This window comes from Leptinotarsa decemlineata, unplaced genomic scaffold (assembly GCF_025532065.1).
Source record: "Leptinotarsa decemlineata unplaced genomic scaffold, Ldec_3_MD MMD2_tig00000157_RagTag_RagTag, whole genome shotgun sequence".
NCBI classification, from domain to species: Eukaryota; Metazoa; Arthropoda; class Insecta; order Coleoptera; family Chrysomelidae; genus Leptinotarsa; species Leptinotarsa decemlineata.
In genome coordinates, this window is record NW_027412543.1 from 4089774 (window position 1) to 4105579 (window position 15806).

The following is a 15806-nucleotide window of genomic DNA, read 5'->3' on the forward strand; positions in this document are numbered from 1 at the left end:
TTGAATCGACATGTTTTTTTCTTCAATGATGTATTTTGAAACGCCCTGTATACAGAATAATATCATATTTCAAATCGACATGGTTTTTCCTATATTTTGACGCACCCTGTACACTTCGACGTCATATTAGTTTTTCAATGATGTATTTTGAGATACCTTGTACATATTGAGGGATCGCACGTTGAAATTTACAGCCTCGTGGAATTGTTATGCTTTTTCTCAAATGATGTATCTTGACGCACCCTGTACACTTCGACGCCATGTTTGTTATAACATTGAGAGATCGCACATTGAAACGATACAGCCTCATCAATCTGTAATGTTTTTTCTCAAATCGGATTCATCATTACTAATATATAACTTTCACGTTTTCAATTTTCATCGAGTCATTTACGAATAATTTCAAAACCGGTAACGCTACATTGCCCCATAAACAACGATTTTTGTACAACCGGCGATGCCAAACCTGTCATGCTGACATGTATTGACATTTGACAGATGCAGTCTTATGAGTCCAGTGTTTACAGTGTCCTTCTTCAACCAATAGATAGTTCAGCTAGTGACTCATAGATGGCTATGTGTGTTCTATAACTTTTGAAGTATTCATATACTTTTGTATCGATGAATCGAGCGCTTTTCTTTGTGTGGTTACTGATAACAGGACATGAAACAATTCTGTACGATAAATTATTCAAATGAATCTCTCAATATCCTATACGCAAAGCCACGTAAATTTTTGAATCGATTACGTCACACGCGTCTCTCTCTCCTACACACACATACAGATCTCAATATGAAATTTTAATTATTTCCCAAATCTAAGTATATTTTCCTATCTTCAATATGATAATGACGATTTCATTCTATAGGAATAAAAAAAATGCTGTCAAGTATAATGAATGAGTCAATTTCGGTCCCGATAAAACTAACGCTATAAATACCCAACATTCGCAGTTAACTTCAATATCTTACGTTGGTGTAGAGGCTAAGGACAATGTTTACGGCACGGAGAATCCAGGTTCGAATCTCATAACAATAAACTTTTTTTAATTAAAATCACGTGACAAGGGGGCCTGAGCGCTGATGCGGAATCCCAAGGGGGCCGAGTACTGAGGGAGCTGATAGGTTTTTGGTGGAGTACCAAGGGGGCCGAGGTGCAGAGTTCCACGCTTGAATCGCTCGTTCCATCCTGCGTCGATGACGTCACACGTTTCCATCACTCCAGTTCGAACCAAAATTTGCAATAAGTACAGCTCCATAAAAAAACATGGGATTTTGCGCTCGTTCCCGCCTTGTTCATCTACTCCTAGTTCAAGAGATGTTTAGTTTGATGGAAATAACACCTGCAAAATTGCAGACTGACGAAAAAAAAACAAGACAGGGAGCCTTTGGTTGAATATCTCAATAGCGATGTTACTCAATGGGTAGAAAATCAGTATCGTGTGACAATCACCAATCCACCTATTCCAAATGACTAGAGTTGCGATAAAGAAAACCAATCTAATTCTGACGCTATATATTATAATGACTCATTACTACATCCAACACTTCGGTTTCAAATTTCACAGAAAGCCATCATTAATCCTGTTAAAAATAACATGTCACCAGGGCCGTAGCGAAAAGAAATACCAGGAGGGAGGGAATACACATTTTCCCAACCTCATCAGCAAAATTTCCCAACTTTCGAAAAAATGAATGCCAAGGATTGAGTTACTACTATAATATAATAATTTTCTTACTTAGGTATCCAAAGATTGGCTGAATGCTTATGCATTATGCACAAACAAAAATAAATGTTGGTAAATATGAAAATAATAATGGGAATTATTCTATTTTGGACCAAGGTCGTTGGTATTCCACCATATCCACCATGTATAGGTATATTCAATACAAATGAAAGGAAACAACACCCAAATCAAATATAGCGTAATATTGAGAATTTTGTAAAATGATCGAGGCCGGGGAATAAGTTACTACTATAATAGTAAATAGGCTGCAGGATTTCTAAAAGTGTTCTTATGGAGATTAACATGGGAAAACGGCTAAGGTCCATTCTGGCGTTTTTGGTTCCTTTCAAGGTCACGCGTACGGCAGAGAATCGACCAGCGTTATCGCGATTTGGAAGATAACGATTCGAGTGCATTTGGAATGAGAACAAATACAAGGTATTGAAGAAAACAAAACATGGTTGCCAGCGTTAAAGAAAAAAACATGGCGGCAATGTAACGGGCGTTGAGTGGAGTATTCAGGGGTGCGTGAATATATATAATTGAAGGAACATGACAGTTTAACGGGAATGTTATACTTCAACGCGCGATCCCTTGATGTGTGTACAGGGTATCTCAAAATACATCATTTAACAAAAAAACATGGTAGCAGACATTGAGCGGAATATATATAGTTACTACTATAATATATTGATATTTTTTTCTCAGATATCCAAAGATTGTTTGCTGAATTGAATAAACATCAGACTTTTCAGTTTGTAAGCGTAATGTGAATTACGGGTAACCTAAGACTACGTTTCTAAAATAATTCATTATTTTCTAGTCAAAAGTGGCAATTAGTTACTACAACCTCATTAATGATAACACTTAAATGAAACGTTATTGAGACTGTTGCAAAGACTCAAAATAAATAGGTACATTTTTAAAACTTTGCATTTTAATTTACTACCTCGCATTCACAGAACTTCCAGAACAAAAATGACTTATTATTTATTATGTCAACAGAATGTTCTCCAATATGCATCATAAACAGACTTATAAGATAATTTTGCAATGGTGACTTAATTTGAAACTAGTATTGAGCGCTTTTTTGCTAGGAGAGGAAAGTCTCTTGAATTATTTTCTGACAACGGCACTAATTTTGTCGGCGCTGACTGTGAGCTGCAAACCTTATTCAATTCAGCTGTTACTTGGTCACAGTGTACTCAAAAGGCTAACCTATAAATCTGCTAAAATTCGATATAATGGTGTCGGAACACAGAAGAGTTATATTGAGATGTATTCAATACTATAATTTTTTGAAGACTTTCTTGCTCATTTACCACAAACTGTATTTTTTGAAATCAATCACTTTCATTCTTAGGGTGCGATTTCTTGAAATTATTTTCCATGCGTCAAAGTATGTCTTCTCACATGGTCCCTTCTGCTGTAACCTTTACCGCAAATGGGGCAATAGTGCGGTTTGGTATCTGTATGATGATACAAGTGCCCGGTGACATCGCATTTGTAATTAATCGTTTCATAACAATGCACACATTTGAAGGGTTTGTCTCCCCAGTGCCTTTCGAAATGTTTCTGCAAGACCTCCTCACTGCTGAATCTTTTGCGTCATAAACAGACGTAACTCATGAAACATTTAGAGAAGTTCAAAAATAATTTTGGCATAGTGACTTAATTTGAAACTACTTTACATTTAATATCAATATATATTGAAAATATTATAAATACAAAGTTACTTGGTCACTCAGAAGGCTAATCTATAAATCTGCTAAGAATTGATCTAATGCGTCAGAACACAGAAGAGTTATATTGAGATGTATTCAATACTACAATTTTTTGAAGACTTTCTTGCCCGGTTACTACAAATTGAATCTTTCGAAATCAATCACTTCCATTCTCAGGGTGCGATATCTTGAAATTATTTTCCATGCGTCAAAGTATGTCTTCTCATATGGTCCCCTCTACTGTAACCTTTACCGCAAATGGGGCAATAGTGCGGTTTGGTATCTGTATGATGATACATGTGCCGGGTGAGATCCCATTTGTAATTGAAAATTTTAAAACAATGCACACATTTGAAGGGTTTGTTTCTCCAGTGCCTTTCGACATGTTTCTGCAAGACCTCCTCACTGCTGAATCTTTTGCCGCACTTAACACACCTGAAGGGTTTGACACCATCATGTATCGATTATCTATGCTGTCTGAGGTAACATTGCTAAGAGAAATACATGTTACATTGATCGCATTCATGTTTACACGTTCCAGAACCGCTGTCCCCTTCGAGTCTGTTTCCAGTTGTTTCAAGGCCGAAGCCTCGCTGGTGAGTCAGCTGCATATCCCTCTGCGATCCACCTGAATCTCCAATGGAAGATGACATTCCCCGCATATCTCCATTAAGATGTGAGTGCTTTGCTGCTCCGTTGCTATTTGTCGTCTGATGTGAGTTGGTACTATTCTTCAAAACCATATTTTTATGAATTGCAGAATTATAATGCCGTTTCAAAAAGCCTAGAGAGGCAAAATGTCTTTTACAATCAAGACAATTATAGGATATCTGTCCCTCCATAGTAATGGATATGTTGGTAAATTCTCGCAATGCCATAGGATATGAAGCATTGAAATCATTTGAAGGCTCCAGATGTAGCGATTGTGATGGTGTTTGGCTTATACGGAAATCGATCCCCGGTTGATGACTCCCTTGGGTTTTTGCAAACACAATCTCCGACGTTGACATCGCTTCATCAGTATATTTCGCTCCCTGTTCCACATACTGTTCTGGTTCCTTCGCCGAAATACCGTTTTCTACTGCTGCTGATTGCCTGTCTTGGTTTGACAGGTTCAAGTCTTCAGAAAGTAAAGAACCAGTAGAAGGATCACTGTTCAGAAATGCAACTGCATCCGAACTTGTTGCGAACCCATTCTCAAAGAAAACGTAATTTTTCAAATTATCTAGAATGTTTTCATTGTTATTCTCCATTGAAAGATTGTGCGATTTTCAGAATGAAAACTATATCAAATACTAGAAACTAGTCCACAAGCAGTTCAAAAATGAAAGGTGTTTCTCGTAGTCATTCGTTATTAGATATACTGAATAGAAACGTTTTTATGCTATTCAAAGCATAACTGTCGCTAAGCACCAACTATGTGATATGCTCAGATGGATATCATAGAATTTTAATACCCATTTTCTGAAATAGTCGTCCGTCCGCATATCGAATTCATTGTATGTCGTTAATAAGATAATGATAATGTAAATATAATGATAACTTGGTAATTCAGATCAGAAAGCAGGTACATGAAATTTAAAATTTACTTACAGAATGTAAAGATTTCTCATTTGGCCAGTTCTAGAAATGACAATGTTTATTTGATATTATCAGAATAATTATATAACTCATATACAATGACATTATATGTTTTATTTTATCTAGTTTTAATAGGTAAGTTATGTATCTATATGGCATATCGGATATAGGCTACAAATACGACGATATCTATACAATATAAATTATTTTGAGGTTGTCAAAAATACATTATTATCTTAAATATATCTGAAGTTATTTATATTTTCTTTTGTGATGGAAAGTTAAAAATAATTTTATAATTGAAAAGTCACCTATCGTTGAAAATGTCAAAGCTAATATTGGGGTTCTGGCTTCAATATTTCTAATTCTGAATGTGTCACAATAATATTTTATTGAGAGAGCTTTCTGCAATAGGTATTCAATTTCCTGAGACATACAGAGTGAAAATGTTCACATTGCTCAATATAATGGTGAACAAAGATAACTTTCATTTACCTAATCCCTGAGAGAACTTTCAGATAATCCTTTTAATTTACTACCTCAGAGAGGTACTGAATTGTGTCATCGTTTCACACATGTAAATATCAATGATGGTTAGAATTCCGAGATGAAATGGAAATGAAAATTCATGAGAAAGCAACTGCCAGTAAATTAAACATTCAAAATTTGACTATTGCTAAAGCCATCTTTCTGTCGCAAAGTAATGTTGCCGAAAGGACATATAAGAAAGTAATAACATAATTGATTAGAATATCTATTGAATTGATATTGATGAAAAATTTCGTATATTTCTCTAATAATTGTTGAAATAGTTGAATGTCTATTTGCGAAAAGATTAAAATTTCGAAATTTGTTATGAAATCCGTTCGAATCGTCTTCAAATTCTCCACACGAAACATTTTTTTGAATTTTGGGATAGTCAACAAAAATTCTTTGATTGATTCAAATTTGTGAACCTATCTTTCATGTAATACAAAAATTATAATAGATTCAGTAGGAAGATAGGGACAATGCGTACGGCAGCTCTTCGTAGGTATGCACTATGGATTTCGTTCAAAAAAACCTTTTTTGTATTCTCAAATCTCAGCAAGTGAATATTTTGTTTTATAGATATCTAACTTGAGCGCCACACAGTCCATAAAATGAATGATCATTGATATGGTCGACTGTGAAACCAAATCTAATCAAATTCAGTTCTTTAAGCCACGGGAATGAAATGAAACTATAAAAAATCAGATATTCTGAAGCTACTTGACATTCACAAAATACTGGCCGATGAATTGAATAAGGGTAGAAATCGAAATCTGAATGAGCTCCAAGTTTGCCATTTAATCATATGTGAAACACATTGTAATAACTCAATAATGATCGTAGGTGAAAGTACACTTTCATTTACCTATGGATAGTCCAGGTAAAAATATCAGGAAAAGTATTACTTATAAGATTCATGTCATAAAATAATAATCAATAGGAATGGTGTTGAAAATTACCTCACCAGAATATACCCAGTTCAGGTTCACATTATGAATGGATCAACTCAAAATTCAATAATTGTATCATGTTAATGAAACAGTATTTCTAATGCAAAAAGTAGTTATTTTCGGAAAAATTAGTCAAGTGTAAGTATAATATTTGCCTGTTAGTTTATCATCGAGCTGTAGCTGCAGTTTTCTTCGACCAGAAACGGGACAGACTTGGAGCACGTACTTTTCTAATTTCAAAATGGACTTTGACTATCATGGGGATATGGATAATCACATTCATCGAACTTGATGAATGAAAATTCCATCATTTGGTGAATTGACTGAAAATATATTTCGTGAGGCAATCAGAGATAGAAGTCCTTGTTCTTCCCTCTTTAATGATTCCAAACAAATTCTGTAGAAGCTCTTCTGCAGAAACACTATTCTAAAAAGTCTCCAATTCTAAAACCCTGAAAAAACAATTTCCATAATGAAAATTCATTCAAAAGTTCGAATCACTAAAAGGTGAATCTCATATGCAAATGAAAGGATCGACATGAATTTTCATACCTCCTTAATCGAAGGGTCCGTTAACCAAAAAAATCACGAATAACGTTTTCAAGGAAATGGCGTCGCTCATTCTGGAAAAGTGGTTGTGACCCAGTAGAATCCTCAGGAAGTGCAACCTTTTGTGGAACTCTCAAAATCTATATATGAAACTATATCCGAAACGATATCGTTCAATTCTTGAAAATTGATCACAAATCCCTTTTTGAGATTCTCGTTCATCACTCCCTTTTCCAAAAAATGCCACAACTCTTTGCCGTTCTCATGATCAAGGATCACCTACAGCGCGAATCTATTATGAAGAATTCACTCAAATAATTTTGGCAACAATAACATTGGCGACATCTTTTCTGTAAAGACAATCCCGCAGATCTAGTATCACGCGGAAAATTACCTTCTGGATTTATTACTAGTTCTATATGTCCTAACGGCACCTCTTGGTTATCACAGGACAAAGACGAATGGCCAAAAGGCGCATTATCTGAAATTACTATCCCTGAATTTAAAGCCGTAGCAAATAATCCCGTTACTTGTTACGTTTCATTGAAAGGGTTTCCATTAGTAGAATGTTTCAGTTCTTTTCGTGAACTTAAATGTGTGGTTGCTTATCTATTGCGTTTTGTACACATTACAAAACATAAAACCCTCAAATACTCAGGAGCTTTGAGTCCAACAGAGATTTCTGCAGCTCACAACGTCATTATGCGACTCACACAATCGTCACTCTTTCTGAAAGAAATCAATTGCCTGAAGAAAAATGAATCTCTACCGAACTTTAGCAAATTAATCCCTTCAAGTCCATATTTGGATGATCAAGGAATATTGAGTGTAAGCGGTAGACTTCATCGGTCCTTCTCACCTTTAGATCAGTTTCACTTCATAGTTTTGCCTGCTAATCACCATATCACTCGGCTTATCATCCGCGAGGGACATATGCGACTCATGCATACTGGGGTTCAGACAACCTTGTATTCAGTTCGCCAAAATTATTGGCCGCTTGACGGGCGAAATGGCGTAAGAAAGGTTATTCACGGTTGCCTTCCCTGTTTTCGTGCTAAACCTCGTCTAGCTGATCATGAGCCAGGTCCTCTACCTGATTACCGCGTTGTGCCTTCGCGACTTCTTTTGAAAACGGGTATCGACTACTGTGGCCCACTATACATCAAAGAAAAGCGATTCCGTAATCTGAATAAATTCAAGGTCTACGTTGCAGTTTATACTTGCATGGTCACTAAAGTTATCCATTTAGATCTTGTTTCCGATCTTACTACGGAAGCTTTCTCAACTAGTATTGAGCGCTTTTTTTCTATGAGAGGAAAGTCACTTGAATTATTTTCTGACAACGGGACTAACTTTGTCGGCGCTGACCATGAGCTGCAAGCCTTATTCAATTCAGCTAATTGTCAAACCGCTATAAAACAACATTTTGATAATGAAAGAATCACTTGCTATTTCATATCACCCCGAGCTCCACATTTTGAAGGACTTTGGTAAGCTGCAGTCATATTATTTGAAAAACATTCACATACATACGTTGCTCACATATAAACAATTAGAAACATATATAATTGAGATCGCAATACTATTGAACTCTCGTCCTTTATCTCCTTCATCTTCGGATCCAAATGACCTTTTGCCTTTGACTGCCTACCATTTTCCCACTGGTGCTCCATTGACAAGCTGTCCAGAGGTTGACTTCACTAACACTCCATGTAACCGATTGTCTGCCTGGCAACATGCGCAGAAATTAAAGCAGCACTTTTGGGATCGCTAGCATAAGAAATATCTAAATAACCTTATTAGCTCGCATCAACGTTGTTGATCAACTAGCAGGATTCAAGTTGAAGATATAGTTCTGATCCATGAAGACAATATACCCCCACTTGTTTGGTCCATGAAAAGAATCACCGCAATCCATTCAGGAGAAGACGGCATTGTGCGTGTAGTGACTCTAAAAACCAAAAGTGGTGAGTACAAACGCTGTACTAAGAAACTCTGCCCTCCACCCTTCAATCAACTGCTCTATTTCATTTTATTCAACTTGGACAGTTCAAGGGTGGCGGCTTGTTCGGTCTCAAAATTTTACTATCGAAATTATTATGTTTTTCAAGTGAATCCTAATTTTTTAGTATTTAGCCTAGATTTGCCAGCTCTAAAATTTGTACAACAAAACAGAATGTATTATGGCATTATTTTTATTTGATGTATTGTTAACTAATCTTGTATAAGTTATTTAAGTTTTCATTATTCATAATCTGGGTTTCCCAGTTGATCTTAAATTAACGGGTCTTTCTAATCCACTTATGCTCATAAAATTAAATATTCCCAAATATCTTTTCTCAAGCAACCCGTACATTTATAATTACTTAATTATTCCTTGTATCCCTTATCTTGGGAATAACCCGCCATTATGATCTCTCCTACCTATGGTAATCCAAACCTTTGTTTATCCCTCCAAAGACCAATCTGACCCCTTCTCTTAAATACCTACCGATATGAAACATTGCATTTGTGTAAAATTCATTTCATTACGTTTCAAACTTCGTGACAGTACGGTTAAAATTAAATCTTGTCTTGTCTTTCTTTGACGGATCAGTAGGTACAATACTCTCAAATAATAAATACTGAAACAGTAAATGTGTACACATATTTGAATTTTGTTCAATAAGTCTAAGTCATTGAGATAACCAATCAGATTTCTTGAGGTGAATTCTGTTCCGAGGAGAACTCCAATGTCATTCGGAATCTGATGATTTTCAATGCAAATATACACCAGAGAAAAATAAAATTCAAGATTGGGGGTAATGTGTTTCATGGAGTGATTGTGAAAAATGAGCGAGCTACAGTTAAAATTAAAAAAATCAACTGTCATTCGAAACAACGAATTTAAAACACATATTTTGCAAGTACTAAACATATAAAAAATATTGAAAACACTTCTTTATGCGGATCATATCTATGAATGAAAAACTTTTTGAGTCGAACAAAAAATATAGTATACAACCACAAACTCTATACATATATTGAACAAAGAAAAAATGCAGCACTAACCTTTATTTCGTACAATTTCAAATGAAACAACACGCCAGCGTATTTTCCTGATACAAATTTCTTCTAAATGGGGGTGATACCTCTCCGTCACTCGGTGTGGTAACAAATTGTTGTTGTTGTTAATTGGTTCCCTCTTCACGACTGAATTTGAAGTTCAGGAAATCCACCTGCGAGAAACCAAAAATAAAAAAACAATGTTTCAAATTATACGAACACTATCTCAATAAACGACAACATGAATGAAAGTTATTCGTAACTCACTATGCGTTTTATTCAACTAGAAAGCTGGTTACAAAATGAGCTTCTGTTTACTACATAATAAATGTGTATATAGACAAGATATGGCATTGTCAAATGCAACTGGATAAAATAAGAGAAAATTTCTTATTCAGCTTGGATGATTCTAACATCAAAACGAATTGTACGATACAATAATTACTGTAAGAGATTAGCGGTTCTTATCTTTTATTCATTATTGAAGATTGAGAAATATCAGTAATTGTTATTTCTTATCTTCTGATGTATGTAGGATAAAAATAGTTGTCCAGGGTTGTCTTGAGGAATACGTAAATAACTCTGAACCGTTTTGTATTACAAAATAATTGAAAAAAACGTTAATCCTCAAAAACTATGTATAGAAAAACACTCAAGTATATTGTTCTGAGAAAAACTTTGAAAAATTAATGATAATTCAACAACTCTCACGACCTTTGAATCAAATTACATTTGAATGAATTCTTTTGTGGAAGAGTCAAAAACGAATGAAAAATCTTGCAATGAAAATCCATAAAGTGAACATGAAAAACACTTACTTTCAGATAAAATCGTTGCACTTGTCACTAGTATCACTGATACAACTAACTCATCATATCGCCCCGCAGGAGGTATTTATAGGAATATAAGTGATGACATATTTCAAAATCGAACGAAGAGCCTTTGTTCCGTCGCTTTGAGAACTGCATATCTCTGTGTGCTGATTCAGCATTCACAGTGATCAATGCCACCTTGGATAAGAATAGGAAAATAGGTGATGACATATTATGCAATCAAACAAAGGGCCTTTGTTTCGTCACTTTGAGCCACGTGTCTGGCTTTATCGATAAGTGATAGTGATAATGCTGCATACCTATATTATATGTTTCTATCAACTTGAAATGAAACAACATTTACTCAATAAAAATATTAATTTTTTTTATTCAATTTCATAATTGTTGTACAACTCTAATCAAAAATTTTTCTCTAGCCTTGTTGCGTTTTCTGGAACAAATTCAACAGTGTTTTTTTTAAATGACGAAGATCTTGAAATATCTTTTTCAATTCACATTTGAATGGTGTATTCTTTGGTATTGCGCCTGCGCAAATACCCTCATCGACTGATGTCGAACTAATCGATTTCCATTGTTTACACTAGCCTTCACGCAAATTTCCTTAGAATTTCACCCACATTCGGTACGTTTACATATTGAACAGAAATTATATTCTACATATACATATTCTACATTCTGAGGCTGGACCACTTTGTCTTGAATGTGTAAATCATACAACTGCTTGAGAACCATTTTCTTCTTCTCATATAATTGAATATCATTACTCATTTGTTGGACACTTCTCTCAAATTCCTCTACTTTACGTCTGTATTCTCTAAATGTCATTATAATACTGATTTTTGTTTACCAACGACGTACGGAACATCGTTTTCCTTCGAAACTATGCAAAACAACGTATATTGAAATGTCATTGTCGAATACTTCGCTCCCCCATCATCCATAGATATTCTAATAAGTCCGCTCACTCTCAGCAGCGACCCAAATCATCACCCTCCGTCCTCGCGCGTCCCTTGCCTGGCCGGTCGGTCGTCAGTGCCCGTCTGACGGGGGAGCCAGTTTAACAGAGTGTCTCCGATTGAACAGTTCGCATCGTTCCGGTCAGTTATACTTAGTGCGTAAAATAAACATTTTATTGGAACTTTTATTCTTGTAGTTATTTGAACATTTTTTATTGTTGTGACGACTTCTCTCCGTACCTTTTGCAGTGTGGATTCTTGTGATAGTTTACGTGAAAATATTTTATTTTTTCGATTCCCCAAAGATACCACAAGGTAATAAATTCATCAAATACATAATGTCAGTTATAGGTCAAAAATGTTTCGGTAGTAATGTGATTTAGATACTATTTATAACTAATGTTCAAACTATATTTCGCAGGTGTCAGCAGTGGAAAAAAGCATTTGGTTTTGTTGGAGACCACAAATATGCTAACTTAACACCTGAGCAAGCCTACATTAGAATACGAGTTTGTAGAAAACATTTTGACGATGAATCCTTCACTTCCGCTGCCCTTAAAGTTTCCAACAAAATTGGACGGTAAGAAATTTTCCACTTCACAAGCATGGAATATTTTTTTGAATGAGTTATTTTCAGGTAATGATCAAAACAATGACAATCCAGGTCCCTCCAGCGTATTAGCTCCTTCAAAATTAGATGCGTGTACACAAACAGATACATGTCAGGAAGTTGAACAAGGTAAATGCCAAAGCTCTATGATGATGAACATAATCACTCATTCATATTACAAATGTTTTTTAGAATTAATTCCCAACAAAGAAACTGATTATGTACTACAATCCAATAAATCAGTCCAAAGTGGGTTATCTCAAGAATTCGTGGAAGGTAAAAATACAATTTTTTGGCTTTCTTCTTCTCCAAATCAAAAAAAAAGAAAAAACAACTTCCATGAAAGAAGTAAAATCAAAAAAAAATTACAAACACTCTCTGTTGATAGGTTCGTGTATATCATTCAAAGACGTTTGAATCATTAACAAAAGGGAATAAAGAGTCCATCTATTTTTTTGATTTGGAGAAGAAGAAAACCAAAAAATTGTTCCTCAAACTTCATTCTCTCCACAAAAAGACCTAATTCCTCAGTAAAAATACACTAATTGGTACTTGAATCTAACTTAAAATTCTTTCTATTTATTCCTTGAATCACTTCTAATATGTGCTAATTTCTTTATAGATGTATCGTGTCAAACTTCTTCCCAATTATCTGATAGCAGTCCCAGAAAGCAAGGACTCAGGAGAAGAATTAAGGAGCTGCAAAGCGAGCTCAAATCTTCAAAAAGGCGCAAAACGGTAACACGAGAAGATGTTGAACAATTTTTGGACGAGCAGTACCCACAGGAGGTCACTATGTTGATGAAAAATCAACTGACATTACTCGACAAAAATCCCAAAGGAGCCAGGTACTCTAAAGAAGTCAAGCATTTTGCTTTGAGCTTATTTTTATTAGGACCAAAAGCATACAAGAAATTATCTAAAGTTATGAGATTGCCATCTCTCTCTACTCTGAGAAAGCTGACTGAACATTGGAAAATTACCCCAGGATTCAATGAATTCATTTTTAAAATTTTGGAATTAAGAGTACCTTTGATGTCCGGTAAAGGTAAGGATTGTATTTTATGCATTGACGAAATGTCAATCAAATCAAATTTATTTTATAATGTGTCAAGAGACGTCGTCGTAGGCTTTGAGGATTTACAAAACAAAAGATCTACCAACATAGCTACCTCGGCATTAGTGACTATGGTAAGAGAATTTCTCATAATTGGAAACAACCTATTTCATATTTCTTTACAAAAAATTCTGTAAATGCTGAGGATTTGAAAGAAATAATTGTCGAGAGTATCCGCAAACTTAGGGGCATTGGACTGAATGTTCTTGCAGTCACTTCCGATCAAGGCCCAAATTTTTATAAATTAGTTAAAAATTGTTTGAGAGTAACTTTTGAAAAACCTTATTTTGTCGTGGACGAGTCCAATATTTTTTATTTATTCGATGTTCCACATTTACTCAAGTCAACAAGGAATAACTTTTTCTCCTATAACTTTTGTCTTGTTGATGGTGTTACGACAAAATCTTACTTAGAAATGATGTACACCTTTGATAAGGCAAAACAATATAGGTTGGCGCCAAGGCTGAGTGACGAACATCTTAATCCGAATAATTTCAAAAAAATGAAGGTTGAATTGGCTTCTCAAGTATTCAGTCACTCTGTGGCCGTTGCTATGCACACTTATATAGACTTTGGAAAAATACCGGAAGAAGCCAAAGTAACTGCTAACTTCGTTGAAGACATGAATAAGTTGTTTGATGTATCCAATTCAAGCAATTTGGCCACACTTTTTTGGCCACGCTTTTATGGGAACTACAGGGCAATTCGAATTTTTAAAGAAAATGGACACGCTTTCTTCAAACTTGAAAGTTTTAGACAAAAGAGGAAAGAATGTTACGAATTCTCTGAAATTTATTTTTGGTTGGAGGCTTACTATCTCCCCCGTTTTGAATTTATGGAAAATAATGAAAATTAAAAATTATAAATTTTTATTGACGCGTAATCTCAATCGTGATTGTCTCAAGAATTACTTTGGTCAAATCAGAAATGCTTGTGGAAACGCTAGAAATCCAACTGCAATTCAGTTTACCAGAGCATTTAAAAAACTTTTTGCTATAGGATATTTTCACGAGACAGAAGGCAGCAATTGTATGGAAGACAGTAGCGATATTTTGCTTAATATAACATCGGAGTCATTGAAAAATATTGAAAGTTTTCAGGAAAAAAATTACGAAAATATTTCTCCAATTATAAAAATAGAATTAACCGATTATAGGAATTTGATATCAGAGGAGGGAAATGCACTGGTCTATGTTGGTGGATATTTTTTACGTAGATGTCTCTTTAAACATTCTTGTCATATTTGTTTGGAATATTGTTCATCATCCGAAAGAGATAAGTCTACTTCATTTTGTGAGCTCAAAGCTTACAAAGGTAGTAATAATATATTTGGTGGCTTAACAGTCCCTCCCAATGATTTTTCGAAGTATTTAATACTATTAGAGAATATTTTTGTTTCGAATTTTAATGATTACTGCATACATGATGGTGTAGGAAACATATTTTCAAAAGAATTTTCCAATGTAGAATTCACCCATCCATGTAGCAATTTTCCCAAAGACTATTTACTTTCACTGTTTACAAGAGTTCGAATCTATTACACAATCAAATTTGCAAACAGGCAAATAAGATCTCAATGTTTGAATAAACAACATCCGAAACTCAAAGTTTTGCAAAATTTGTAAATATTTGAAATATTAGGTGTCGTTTTTTGACCTTACTAGATTTATTTAGCTGGGGGATGGTTGTGGTTAGGTCGAATAACTAAAACCAATATTATCGTTGCCGACGTTTCGACTTTTATAAAGTCATCCTCAGGGCACTACAAAGTTGCAGTGAATCAGATATAAATACACACATACAGGTGAAAAATTATTAAAATTTGCGACTAGAATCACTTCTGCGAATGAGAGGTCAAGATTGAGTAAATTTGGTACAATTCAATTGACAGTAAAAATGTAATGTGGAGGACAGAGGACAGAATTGTACCAAATTAATGTACTCAATATTGACCTCTCATTCGCAGAAGTGATTCTTGTCGCAAATTTCAATATTTTTTACCTTGTGTGTATTTATATCTGATTTACTGTAACTTTGTAGTACCCTGGAGATGACTTTATAAAACTCGAAACGTCGGCAACGAAATAGTAGTAGTTTCAGTTATTCGACCTAACTCCAACCAACCCCCAGCTAAATATTTGAAATGTGTCTAAATATATATGCCAAAATACTGAATAGATTAT

General features: G+C 34.8%; 1 protein-coding gene and 1 long non-coding RNA gene across 3 annotated transcripts; one reads left to right on the forward strand and one right to left on the reverse strand.

The window, feature by feature from the left end:
• Window positions 1-6971: 6971 nt before the first annotated feature.
• LOC141481347 (uncharacterized) lies at window positions 6972-10543 on the reverse strand. Its single transcript, XR_012464909.1, has 3 exons — window positions 10375-10543; window positions 10114-10280; window positions 6972-9013 (listed from the first exon to the last, which is right to left on the reverse strand). It is a non-coding gene; the product is annotated as an uncharacterized lncRNA (long non-coding RNA).
• A 1668-nt stretch (window positions 10544-12211) lies between these two features.
• On the forward strand, window positions 12212-14258 carry LOC141481348 (uncharacterized). 2 transcript variants are annotated; one of them, XM_074172744.1, is made up of 4 exons: window positions 12212-12476; window positions 12534-12635; window positions 12699-12782; window positions 13129-14258. In XM_074172744.1, exons 1-4 carry the CDS (start codon window positions 12428-12430, stop codon window positions 13758-13760), a joined length of 867 nt encoding a protein of 288 aa, XP_074028845.1. In that variant the 5' UTR covers window positions 12212-12427; the 3' UTR covers window positions 13761-14258. The 2 variants fall into 2 exon arrangements, with proteins under 2 accessions (XP_074028845.1, XP_074028844.1); XM_074172743.1 differs by having other exon boundaries at window positions 12534-12782.
• Window positions 14259-15806: the final 1548 nt, after the last annotated feature.